This window comes from Stomoxys calcitrans, chromosome 4 (genome assembly GCF_963082655.1).
Source record: "Stomoxys calcitrans chromosome 4, idStoCalc2.1, whole genome shotgun sequence".
Lineage (NCBI taxonomy): Eukaryota > Metazoa > Arthropoda > Insecta > Diptera > Muscidae > Stomoxys > Stomoxys calcitrans.
In genome coordinates, this window is record NC_081555.1 from 35,000,534 (window position 1) to 35,014,253 (window position 13,720).

The 13,720-nt window shown below is 38.1% G+C and overlaps 1 protein-coding gene across 21 annotated transcripts in view; it reads left to right on the top strand.

Annotated features, from left to right (window-relative positions):
- Positions 1-13,720, top strand: part of LOC106089068 (small conductance calcium-activated potassium channel protein) — a 965,076-nt gene that overhangs the window by 725,759 nt on the left and 225,597 nt on the right. For all 21 annotated transcript variants that reach the window (XM_059367773.1, XM_059367771.1, XM_059367763.1 and 18 more), the window contains one exon: positions 12,446-12,762. In XM_059367773.1, coding sequence (XP_059223756.1) covers positions 12,446-12,762 — 317 coding nt within the window. The remainder of the gene's footprint in view (positions 1-12,445; positions 12,763-13,720) is intronic.

Sequence of the window (13,720 nt, forward strand, 5' to 3'; positions counted from 1 at the left end):
ATCATGCCACAATTGTTGGAAGTCAAAACGTTTCTTGCATAGTTTCAGTCTACTCGAATAAGAATTGGGCCCTTTAGAGGCTACAGAAGTCAAGATCCTAGATTGGTTTATTTGGCAGCTATATCAAAACCTGGACCGATTTGGCCCATTTACAATCCCAACCGACCTGCACTTATAAGTCACTAGCCGAACCGGACCCGCTCCGCTGCGCCTTCTTTAACTCTCTCATATCTTTTTAGGGTGGGGACACTTCGCCCTGAATGCGGATATCGTTCGGATACAAGTTCGAATCCTGGCGAGAACATCCGACAAAGCGGTGTTTATCCCCTCTTAATGCTGGCGACAATTGCGAGGCACAATGCCATGCGTGGTCATTTAAAAATTATTCCCCAAAGAAGTGTCGCACTGCGGGACGCCGTTCGGAATCTGTTATAAAAAAAGATCACTTATCATTGAGTTTAAACTTGAATCGGAAAGCACTCATTGATGTGTGAGAACCTTCTCGGTTCCTGGTGTTAATGGAACCTTCTCGGTTCCCGGTTCTTCCTTAGGGTAATGTTCTCATTAGGGAAGGGATGGCACCTCAGACATTTCGACTCAAATTTGGATAGCAAATTCGTGCTGCACTTTCAAATACCTTGGGGAGGGATGGCACTTCACCATTTCGACTCAAATATGGATAGCAAATTCGTGCTGCACTTCCAAATACCTATAATTTGAGCCCCATATTGCCATGGCCGGTAAATATGAACCCTTTGGAGGGTGTTTTAGGGCTGAAGCGGCCATCGGCACTTTGCACTGAAAATAGATATCAAATTCGTTTTTTATTCCCAACGGAAATGAAGTTCAGTTTAGGGCGTGCTTAAGGGCGTACCCCACTTAGCTCCAAAATTGGATACCAAATTCGCTTTCTACTCCCTAATACCTTTCAATTGAGTCCCATGTAGCCATGGTCGGCTAATATGCCCATTTGGGGATATTTGGGGTTGGGAGACCTCCCATTGCTTGGACCAAATGCTTTATGCCATATTTGTAATCTACTGCCTAATTGATTTCATTTGAGCCCATATTGACATGAACTTCGAATATATCAGTTTAGAGGAGTTTTGGGATTGGGAAGAGGGGGGGCCGCCGGTTACTTGGACCCAAAATTTAATACCATATTCGTTTTCTGATCTCCAATACCTTTCATTTGATACCCTCATTGTGCCCATCGCACCACTTTCGGATATGGGTGGCGTTTTTGGGGTGAGAGGGAGGATCCGCCTGCACCCGATATCTCAAAATTATATAGCCTATATTACCTTCTAGACAAACGTACTCAATCTATAAAACTTTTAAGAAAATCAGTTCAGCCAAGTATCATATGTTCATAATAGGTCTAATGGCGTTATTGTGGGGTGGCGTGACCCCCTATACTTCGATCGAATTTTGTATACCAGATTGGAAATCTACCCCGCATTCCTTTGATTTGAGGCCCATATTGAAATGAATGTCCAATATGTCAGTTTGGAGAAGTTTTGGTGTTGGGGCGGCCCAATGGCTACTTAGACTCAAATTTTAATATCATATTCGTACTATACTCTCCTATACCTTTCATTTGATACCTATATTGTCCCGTTCGATCCTCTTTTAATTTTTGGGTTATGTTTTTGGCATAAGGGGTAGGGCCCGTCCCCTTCCGATACCAAAAAATTATATAGCCTATGTTTACTTCCAGACCAACCTACACAACATGCGAAAATTTTGAGAAAATCAGTTCTGCCGTTTTTAGTCTATACGGAAATAAAACAATCCGAGTCCCACATATCCGTGATTGGCTAATGTGCCCATTTTGGGCGTTTAATTGAGGATTGGGTGACCCCTTATTCTGCGACATGAATTTTTATGCCAGATTCGCCATATACTCCCGAATTGAAATGAATGTCCAATATGTCAGTTTGGGGAAGTTTTGGTGTTGGGGCGGCCCAATGGCTACTTAGACTCAAATTTTAATATCATATTCGTACTCTGCTCTCCAATACCTTTCATTTGATACCTATATTGTCCCGTTCGGTCCACTTTTGATTTAGGGTTGTGTTTTTGGCATAAGGGGGAGGGTCCGTTCCCCCTTCCGAGACCAAAAAAATTACTTAGCCTATGTTTCCTTCCAGACTAACCTACACAATATGTGAAAATTTCGAGAAAATCAGTTCTGCCGTTTTTCAGTCCATACGGAAATAAAACAAACCGAGTCCCACATATCCGTGATTGGCTAATGTGCCCATTTTGGGCGTTTAATTGAGGATGGAGTGACCCCCTATTCTGCGACATGAATTTGTATGCCAGATTCGTCATCTACTCCCGCATACTTTTCATTTGACACCCATATTGTCCTTATCGGTCCTCTTTTGACTTTGGGTGGTGTTTTTGGGGCAACCGTGGAGGGTCCGCCCCCTTCCGATATCAATAAATTACAAAGCCTATTCCTACTTCCTGACCATATACGTAATCTGTTCCCGAATATCTTTCATTTGAGTCCCATATTGTCATGATCGTCCAAAAAAACCTATTTTAGGGGTTTTTGGGGTTGGGGCGGCCCCCCAGGTACTTCGACCCAACTTTTATCATGAAATTCGTACTCTACTCTTGAATATCTTTCATTTGAATCCCATATTGTCCCGGTCGGTCCACTTTTATTTTTGGGTAGTACTTTTAGGGTAAGGGGGAGGGTCCGCCCCCCTTCCCGATATCAAAAAGTTATATAGCCTATGTTTTCGTTCAGACCAACCTACACTATCTGTGAAAATTTCAAGGTAATCGGTTCAGCCGTTATTGAGTCTATACGGAACAAACAAACAAACCGACAAAGAAACACAAAATTTCAAGCCTGTGGCTTTACTCCTTCGGAAGTTAGCATGCTTTCGGCAGATGGACGGACAGACGGCCAGACATGGCGAGATCGAATTAAAATGTCATGACAATCAAGAATGTATATAGGGGGTTGCCCAAAAAGTAATTGCGGATTTTTCATATAGTCGGCGTTGACAAATTTTTAGAAAAAATGTGTAAAAAAAATATATTTGATTAAAGTTCATTCTAAGTTTTATTAAAAATTCATTTACTTTCCTTTAAAAAATCCGTAATTGCTTTTTGGGCAACCCAATACTTTATGACGTCCAAGATGCATATTTCGAGGTGTTACAAACGTAATGACGAAATTATCCTATGGTGGAGGGTAAAAAAATGTTTGTTGCTTTTTAACAAGGCCAACGGAGGTTTATATCATGTATTTAACTCTTGAGATATCAAGATATCAAACAACGCATCATTAACCTACTGTTCTACATGGAAATAAGTTGTTGCTTTAAAATCTCATTTAAATAAAATGTAGTTCTCTAATGAATTTCTTTTCTCCATGCTAAACCTTTGCAGTATACCTTGCAGGGCAACTATTGTTTTAATTTGACAACTATTCGTAGCTCTGTCCCTATCCCTAGCAGTAACAAACAAAACCACTAAAACTTCTACACAAGTTTTCAATTCCTTACAATGTAACAGTATTTACATCTACTTTCAAATAGTAGTAACTTGTGACCAAATTTTGTGTGTGAGTAAAATACTCGCACACATATACACACATACATTCCCAGCCCACATTGATATCAATTGAAATGATGGCATATACGTTGGTGTGTACAGATGTAACTACAGAAGTGAACATTTAACAACATCGAAGATGTACTAACGAATGGAGTATTGTAAGATAATATGGGGGAAACAACTCTTCAAGAGTTGAAGACTTAATTACAAACATTAAACACTAACATTGCTATTCACAAATCTTAATGTAGATTTTAAATCGGATTATTTGACAGATTTCCTTCATAGAACTGGCAAATAAACCTATTTTAAGCTTTATTTAGTTTTCAAAATTGTTGTTCCTGTAAAAGAATCATTTAAAAAATATTCTATTTAAATATAAATATTTATTGATTAAAATTTAAATTTTGACAACTTACACTTGTAAGGTCTTCCTGGCTGGAGAAGAACCCTCTTCAGAAGAAAACTGTACTCCTTCAAACCCAGACAAGAACGAGCAACGGCTTGGTTCCCTCATCTTCATTATCCGTTCTTTCTTGTATAATAATCATTATGTCCGATTCCCATGTGGACAGCCATAGCAACTATCACGCTTACAACTCTTCTGATGTCAGATGTCAGTTCGAAGAGTCCTTATGGTACGAGAACAAGGTGGGACTATAATTTCCCACACTTTTTTACATTGGCGATTACGTTATTGACTTCGAAGCAACAGTTCTGCATGTTAGCCTTTATGTTAGTTTAACAAGGATAGATATTTTATTGAAGTATCTATACAGAGCAGATAAGGGAAATATGTTTCTTCAATTAAGATCCTAAAATGAGCATGTGTGCTAACACCAATGACTGCCAAATGAGAAAGCAGACAATTTGGCAATGAAGGCCAAAGAACTGCCATCAATAAACTTGGTTAACCCGCACCAAGCAGTCCGAGTTAAGCAGCGACATGAGCGACGAATGCGCATGTAACCCTGTGGAACAGCGAAACGGTCGGTAGGACGTTGAAAATCCTATGGGGAGAGATCCAGATCGTGAGAAGACAAGGCTACTACTGAAAGGAAGTAAGAAGGAGGTCAATATAGGTTTCGGTATCACAACATGACACATAGAACTACGTGCTCACTTATGTAAAATCGGTGCGGCATGTGATAGCATATGTAGGACATGCGGGAAAGATGATGAGACGTTGGAGCATTTCCTATATCATTGCCCGGCTTTCGCAGCTAAGAGACACCGTCACTTAGGTGAGAACACAATTCCAGACAAGAACCAACATAGGGGCGTGATAAGGAAAAGAATTAAAAATATTGTTAAAAGCACGGAAATTTTATTATTTAGAGCACACAACAAGCCGGTTACTGGCTTGCAGAAGTGGTACCTCGGCTAAAGAGAAGAAAGGCGGATTGGGATAGATTTCGTCACAAATTCTGCATGTCTATCCTTTCTAGACCAGAAAAGGAAGTGGAAACTACGGAGGATATAATAAAGCGGTCAAGCGGATCACGAAGGCCCTGAACGACTCGCTTGTGCCAGCATGTCCTAATGCCAAGCTAAAGGGCAAACAGCGAACGCCATGGTGCAGCCCAGAGCTGGTTGGTCTAAGGAAGGACTGCAGAAAACTCTTCAACAGAGCAAAAGCCTCGAGGGCACTATTCGATTGGGACATCTATAAGGCTGGGTTAAGAATATATAAAGGCTCAGAACAAATCTGGGTAGAATTCTGCAACTCCGTGGAGGATACATCTGAGGCCACTAGGCTAAGGAAGATTTTGTCCCCGAGACCTATTACGGAGGGGTATATACTATTCGTCGATACACGTTTCCCGGGAAATTCTCCAACAGACAACGTGACGCCCGAAGAGGTTGTCACTGGCATGCATTCGTCGGAGGTTATTAGGGAAATTGTGTCTGAGCCGAAAATCCTTTGGGCGATAAGAAGTTTCGACTTCTTTAAGTCACCAGGCCCTGATGATGTATCATCGGTTAAATTACAAGCTGTGTCTGATAAACTGGTTCCCTGGCTTAGGAAGATATACTCTGCTTGCATCAGAATGTCATATATAACTGTGGGATGGAGGGACACGAAGGACATTTTCATGTTCTACTTCACGAAGGCGAAAGATTTTCGTCCTATTAGTCTGTAATCCTTTAGGCTGACGACTCTTGAAAGGCTGATAGAAAAATATCTTAAAGTAAAGATCCTGGAGATCGCCTGTCGCGGCAGCAGTATTTGGTCCAAATCGGATCATATTTCGATATAACTGCTATGGGACATAAGGCTTGCAATTTTCACCTGATTTTGATGAAAGGTGGTTAACATATATACCCGAGGTGGTGGGTATCCAAAGTTCGGCCCAGCCGAACTTAACGCCTTTTTACTTTTTAAGTACTCTATTCTTCTTTCGTTGCTTTGGTAAGATGTGTGCCGCGTTTATAGGTTTTTGTAAGACATTGCATCACTTCAGAATCCACCATTGAGATAATTAAACACAAAGAATATAAATTCGAATTATTATTAGGAAACTCTTTTTATGATAATACTAAGGTTTAACTCTTCACCTTGTTAATGTTACTATAATCAAGTTCGTCTTATTGTGGCCTGTTGTGGTCGTGTTATCAAAGCGCTCCGTTCGTATACAAAATACAATATAAACATAACATACCATCACCATTAAAAGTAGTGCAAAAAATTCCTTACACTCCTGGGTAGTGCATCGATTATTATCTCTTCTCGGGAATTGTCGGGTGTGCACACAAACGGCAAAACATTTTGCAAAAGAAAAACACACTTGGATGCAAAAGAAACTCACCACTAGTGAAAAAACTCAAAATTACGATTAAAAAACAAACTATATCTGTCCCTTGTGATAAGAAATAAAACAACAGCAGCTGATCTTGTTTCTCAGTCTGACAGTCAAATGGTGTTGCCAGACTTAGTTCAAACAACTGTGGTGGTGTTCATGACTTTAAAGAAAATATACATATAGTCACCCTGTTATTAACGGTCACTGTATTTAAAATTTAAAATGAGTTTTAATAACCCGCCTCCTGGCGGAGGAACGCCTTTACGAGGTAATAGAATACAGATTATTCAGAATGAAAACACTATGTTAAAGCAGCAAATTCATGAAATGCAGCATTCTATTGATAACATTCTTGCTGAACTACAACATTTGAAGCACGAAAACATTGCCCTTAAAGAACAATTGCATTCCAATAACGATTTTCAACATGAAAGATATAGTGATAGCGCTTCCATGGTTGATGAAAACATCGTAAACTATGATCAAAACTCCGAAGAGGAACAAAACGTGAATGTAAATGCTCATCAATATGTAACAGATGAAGAGGAACTAGAAAGGGAAACTAATTGGATCGTCCAGAGGTCAAAAAAGAACAGATCAACTGATAACAAAGTCAACCAAGACCAAGGTAATAAACAATACAACCCACCTAAAACTAATAGTGAAAACAACAATATAAATAAACAAAACGCAGTGAAACAAGGATGGGTTGATAAACCTCCTCCAATTAATGTTGTAGGAGTAACTAGCTATGAAGGAATAAAAAACATTCTAAAATCTGCAAATGTCCAAAATGTTACTATTACTTCTTTGAACAATAATGTGTGGAAAATTAACACTTCTGACTCAACAGGGTACAGAAACTTATCAGCAACATTAAATTCAATGAAATTCGAATGGTACACATATGAAAATAAAACAGAGAGGCCAAACAAAGTAATTATAAGAGGCCTCCACCATACATGCACTAAAGAAGACATCATAGAAGATCTTCAAAACAAAGGCTTCAATCCCCTTGATGCAGTTAACATTTTAAAGAAAGAGAGAAAAGAAGAAAGCAACTCTTATACATACAGAAAACTGCCTATATTTCGAGTCACTTTCCACAGAGATGATAACATGGAAAATATCTTTAAAATTACTAGCATTCTCAACTTAAGAGTTAAAGTAGAAGCGGTACGTGCACAAACGAGATTAATTCCGCAGTGCAAAAGGTGCCAGGGATTCAATCATACTAAACGATATTGCCAAAAGGAGGCGAGATGTGTTAAATGTGCTGGTAAACACGACACAGAAAACTGTGAAAAGCCTAAAACAATAGTTCCAAAATGTATTAACTGTAAAGGTAACCACCCAGCCAGCTATAGAGGTTGCGAAGTGGCAAAGGAATTGCAAAAAATGAGAAATAAAACTAGACTCATGAAAGAGGGAACAAGAAAAATTCAGGATAACGAAGAACCACTGGGAACACGTACAAGAGACCACCAATTGCTACAACCTCAATATCAAAACCAAACCTTCCAAAGACTCCAACAAGCACGTGTCCAACAACCATTTCAAGGAATGAACCGGCAAAACATGCAACCAAAAACTTTTGCAGAGGCTTTGAGCCCAAACAACGCACAAAATGCAACAGATAATTCATTGATCTTAAACGAAATCCTAAAAAATATGCAAAAAATTAATCGCCGTTTGGATGATCAAGCGGTATTAAATGAAAAATTAATAGATAAAATAAACGCTATCATAATAAACGCGCAAAATATAGTCCCACAATAATGGCTACTCTGCGAATAACAACATGGAACTGTAATGGCTTAGTGAGCCGCATTAATGAAATAGAATATTTTCTCAACGACCACAAAATTGATATATTATTAATCTCAGAAAGCCATCTGACTAGACATACACATGTCAGTGTCAAAGGGTACATGATTTATAATGCAGTTCATCCTTCCCAAAGACCGAGAGGAGGAGCCTCAATAATAATCAAAAATAATATTGAACACCAAGAAGAAGAGAAAATAGAGAATGAAATGTTTCAAATTGCATGTGTATCAGTGAGCTTAAAAAATAATAAGACCTTTAAAATATGTGCTATCTATTCACCTCCAAGGCATAACATTAAAAGCGAACACTACATTGAAGTTTTAAAAGGTTTTCAAAATCACTTTATATTAGGAGGAGATTTCAATGCTAAAAACAAACTCTGGGGTTCTAGATTAACTACACCCAAAGGACACCAACTTCACAAAGCATGCAGAGCTCTAAAATGTGAGATATATTCAGGAAACGAGCCTACGTATTGGCCATCGAATGAGCAACGTATTCCAGATTTAATTGATTTTTTTGTTACTAAAAATATACCTAAAAACTTTATTTACATTGAGAACACAGCTGCATTATCATCATCGGATCATTCTGCAGTGATAATGACCGTCAGTGATAATTTTATCGAAAAAGAAACTCCAAGTTTTCTCTCGAATAATCGTACTAACTGGCAATTTTTCAAATATATATTGTCTGAGAAAATTGAACTAAAGATTCCCCTTAGAACCAAAGATCAAATTGATGAAGAGTTGACAAGCTTCATCAACGCAATACAAACGTCTGCATGGGAAAGTACTCCTACTACAAGTCATACCAACACTACTGGCACATATCCGAAGGAAATTAGAGACCTTTTATCGAAGAAAAGAAAAGCTAGGAAGAAATGGCAAAGAGAAAGAACAATCGAAAATAAAAGAACATTGAACAGGCTTGTTAATGAACTCAAACGCATCACACTGGAGTCAAAAAATAAGGCTATGTCTAGATACTTAGGAAACCTAACAGCAACCAAAGAAACCAACTACAATCTATGGAAGGCCACGCGGCAATTAAATCAAGCTTCCCCAACCATTCCACCACTTAAAAATGTAGATGGATCATGGGTAAAAAAAGCCGAAGAAAAAGTAGATTTGTTTGCAAATTATTTTAGCAACATATTTAAACCACTTGAATGTAGGTCTGACAATGAAGAAACTTATAAATTAGAAAAATGTGACAACCAAGTCATTAAACCAGCTACAATTAAAGAGCTAGAAAATCTCATCGCCAAAGATCTGAGCGCTAAGAAATCTCCAGGTTATGACTTAATAACAACCAAAATACTTAAAAAGCTTCCACATATAGCTGTTAAAAAGCTTTTATTTATAATAAATGCATGTTTTCGTCTGCGACATGTTCCATTAGAATGGAAAGTTGCAGAAGTTATCGTAATCAAGAAACCTGGAAAACCTGATCATGAAATAACATCATACCGTCCGATATCGCTACTACCGGTTATGTCAAAGATATTTGAAAAGTTGCTATTAAAAAGATTGCGTCCCTTATTAACAAGTAGGCTTCTCATACCTGACCATCAGTTTGGTTTCCGAAATAATCATTCAACTATACAACAAGTTCACCGAATAGTTGATATAGCCGAAAGAGCCATTGAAAACAAACTCGTCTGCTCTGCCGTGTTTTCAGACGTGGGACAAGCATTTGACAAAGTTTGGCACCAAGGGCTCTTAACCAAACTTCATAACGATCTCCCAAAGGAATTTTATGAAATCTTGGAATCATACTTAACCAACAGACACTTTCGAGTAAAAATAGAAAATAATTATTCAAAACTAAAACCAATAAAGGCTGGAGTACCTCAGGGGAGTGTCCTAGGCCCTGTTTTATACCTTCTTTACACCAGAGATATACCAAACCCGCCTGATGCAACAATTGCAACATTTGCCGATGACACTGCAATTCTTACGACTGCCAATAGTGAAATTGAAGCTACAAATAAACTTCAAGCAGCTCTGTCGGACATTTTACTTTGGATAAACAAATGGAGGATGAATCTAAATGAAAACAAGTCAATCCACATACTTTTCACAATCAAAGAGCTTCGTTATTTACCATTATATCTAAATGGTAAAGTAATACCATTCGCAAACACAGCAAAATATTTGGGAATGACCCTAGACACTAAAATTAAATGGAAAGAGCACGTGAAGAAAAAAAATAAGGAAATAAAAATAAAATTCTCAGAGCTGTACTGGATGCTAGTGGACAATAGAATATCGATTCAAAACAAACTTCTTTTGTATAATCAAATGATTAAACCAATATGGACCTACGGAATACAACTTTGGGGTTGCGCTGCCAAGAATGAAGTAGAAAAGATTCAAAAAACCCAAAATTTAATCCTTCGTACCATTGCTAATGCACCTTGGTACATACGAAACACCGATCTGCACAGAGACTTGGGAGTGAGGACAATATCAGAGGAAATATCCATTCACGCCCTGAAACATGCGAACAAGTTACATAGTCACGTTAACTCTGACTTAAATAATATTGTTCGAAACTATCCAGCCACCAGAAGACTTCAAAGAACTATACCAATGGATCTAGTCCCTTAAGAGGCCCTAAATCCCAAGAACTAGGATGTAGTTACTGAACTATTTCCACAAAATGAATTCGAACTAGGCTAAATTCTCTAGTTTGTATTATTTATCTATACGCTATCTTAAAATTACTAGATGAGTGTAACTCAGTTGTAATGAAAATAAATAAAAAAAAATAAAAAAAAAAAAAAAAAAAAAAAAAACTATAATCCAATTGCATAAAATATTTCTCCCTACTAAAGTGGGCTATGTGGAGTGAAAACAAATCTTAAATTCTCATCTATATATTTCCCAACGCTGACATTGAATACTGGCCCTAAGATAAATCTCACACTTTTCTGTCCTATTGTGGCTACTTGTTTCTATTTCATAATGTATAGTATGGTCTGCCTTCCTTTCTCTCTGTGTTTGTTTGTGTGTGTGTGTGTTGTGTCCTTGTACTTGTACTATGTCGTTAATGTATCTTAACAACTATAAGCCAATAATGTTGTCGATTCTTTTTTTTTTTTTTTTTTTGTTTTTGCTTATTAAACAACAAGTAAGGACAGTAACCACAACAATAACAATAACAACAACTACCAGTACTTATACTAGTTCTCACCATAATGTGCCAAACATGCACAACCTAACAACACACATGGCTACATATTTTGTATTCGTACTAACTACCTAATAGCGATGCATTCATACTGCGTACTAGTACCACCTTAATGACACAAGTGTTCATTGAACAACAATAGCAACAAACTAACAACAGGACTGTTCAGTGGTCAGTGCAGAGACTTATATAGAGACACTGCTGTCGAAGACTCACAAAGAGCCCCCCATTGAGATACAGACACAAACCTACACCCAACACCACACACTGCCATACATGTACACACTCACATGCGATGACACTTGAGTATTGTATAAATTAAGTGTTCTCTCTCTCTCTCTATCTATCTCTTGTTCAGTTTAATGTTGTTGTGTTTTTTGTTTTCTAGTATCTTTCCTACGTCTTTCTCTCCTCTAGTTCTCTTTCTATCTAACTCTCAATGTATCTCTTTCAACTATCTTCCCCCCCTCCCCTCTAATTCTCTTGTTGTATTACAAATACACACATATGCCATACATGTATCCTCTATCTCTTTATCTAATTTATGTATTTGTATGTGTGTTCTCGTTCCTCACTCACTGTTAGCAATCCAGTAAACTAAGATAATGCCCAAATATGTATTAATAAATCAATAAATTTCCAATTAGTTGTTAATAATATTTTTTTTTTTTTTTTTGCTTTTTTCGTCTATTCCATTTGATTTTCTTTTTTCTTCTTCTTCTTCTGTACGTACGTACGTTTCTCTTCTGCTCCTTTGCCATGCCTGACTGTGGACAACCCCAATTGGCTTTGCTACAAAAACAATGCTGCTGGGCTATGATGACAACGATGTTACCAATAATCACCACGTTAATCATCACTGTGATGACTTCAATGTCCTTTGCAACTACAAATTATCTTCTTGTACCTGTCATCACTTGCTGATGAATGAACGAAACAATGACTGAATGAATGATGTCGTCCTCGTCATCTTCGGACACATCTGTGGCTGTGGTGATGACAACAACAACATCAAACAAAACGAAACACAGTTATTTATGATAGATAACTGTGCCGACGATTGGAGAATCGCTATGACATGGCAACGAATTAGTCAAATAGGTTTAGAACTTTTTATATGTGCTATACATCCAATTCCTGGCGAATATTATTTTCAATGGACAACAAAATTGGCGAATAAGAATAAAACAATGGGCACGGAGCTGGTGCCGTACGACGTAGCTTTATCATTACCCATGTTCCTTCGTTTATATTTAATATGTCGTGTAATGCTTTTACATTCAAAACTATTTACGGATGCCTCATCGCGGAGCATAGGTGCTCTCAATAGGATAAATTTCAATACGAGGTAAGTGCACATATTTAACACAAAAATCGATCATATATTCCCATATTTTAAGTCATAAAAGACCAGTATAAAAAAAAGTTCATATTTAGAAGCTCTATAGCATAGGTTATGATTTTTATGTTAGAAAATTTGATATATAAAGGAAAATGAGTTTGACTGCAAGGAACATAAGTTCAAATGCCAGCAAAGACGCTGGTCTGTCCCCAAATTTTTATATATTGTAAAATCCCCTTAAATTAGCTTTTTGATCAATATCCAGGATAGCTATGAGCAATACTACTCATAATTGTTTTGTGTCATTGGCATATGCTTTGTGTACATACATAGACAAAGGTTGTTTATACCCTCCACCACAGGATGGGGGTATACTAATTTCGTCATTATGTTTGTAACACCTCGAAATATGCGTCTGAGACACCATAAAGTGTATACATTCCTGATCGTCATGTCATTATAAGTCGATCTAGCCACGTCCGTCAGTCTTTCCGTATGTCTGTATGTCTGTCTGTCTGTCCATCTGTCTGTCCGTCCGTCTTTCCGCCTGTCCGTCCGTCTTTCCGCCTGTCCGTCCGTCTTTCCGCCTGTCCGTCCGTCTGTCCGTCTGTCCGTCCGTCTGTCCGTCCGTCTGTCCGTCCGTCTGTCCGTCCGTCCGTCCGTCCGTCTATCCGTCCCTCCGTCTGTCCGTCTGTCTCTCGAAAGCACACTAACTTTCGAAGGAGTAAAGATAGGCGCTTAAAATTTTGCACGAATACTTTTTATTAGTATAGGACAGTTAGGATTATAATTGGGCCAAATCGGTTCATGTTTTGATATAGCTGCCATAAAAACCGATCTTGGGTCTTGACTTCTTGACCCTCTAGAGGGCGCAATTCTCGTCCGCACGTGGTGTTTTGGTATCACTTCCAACAACTGCGCTAAGTATGGCGTAAATCGATACATATCCTGATATAGCTGCCAC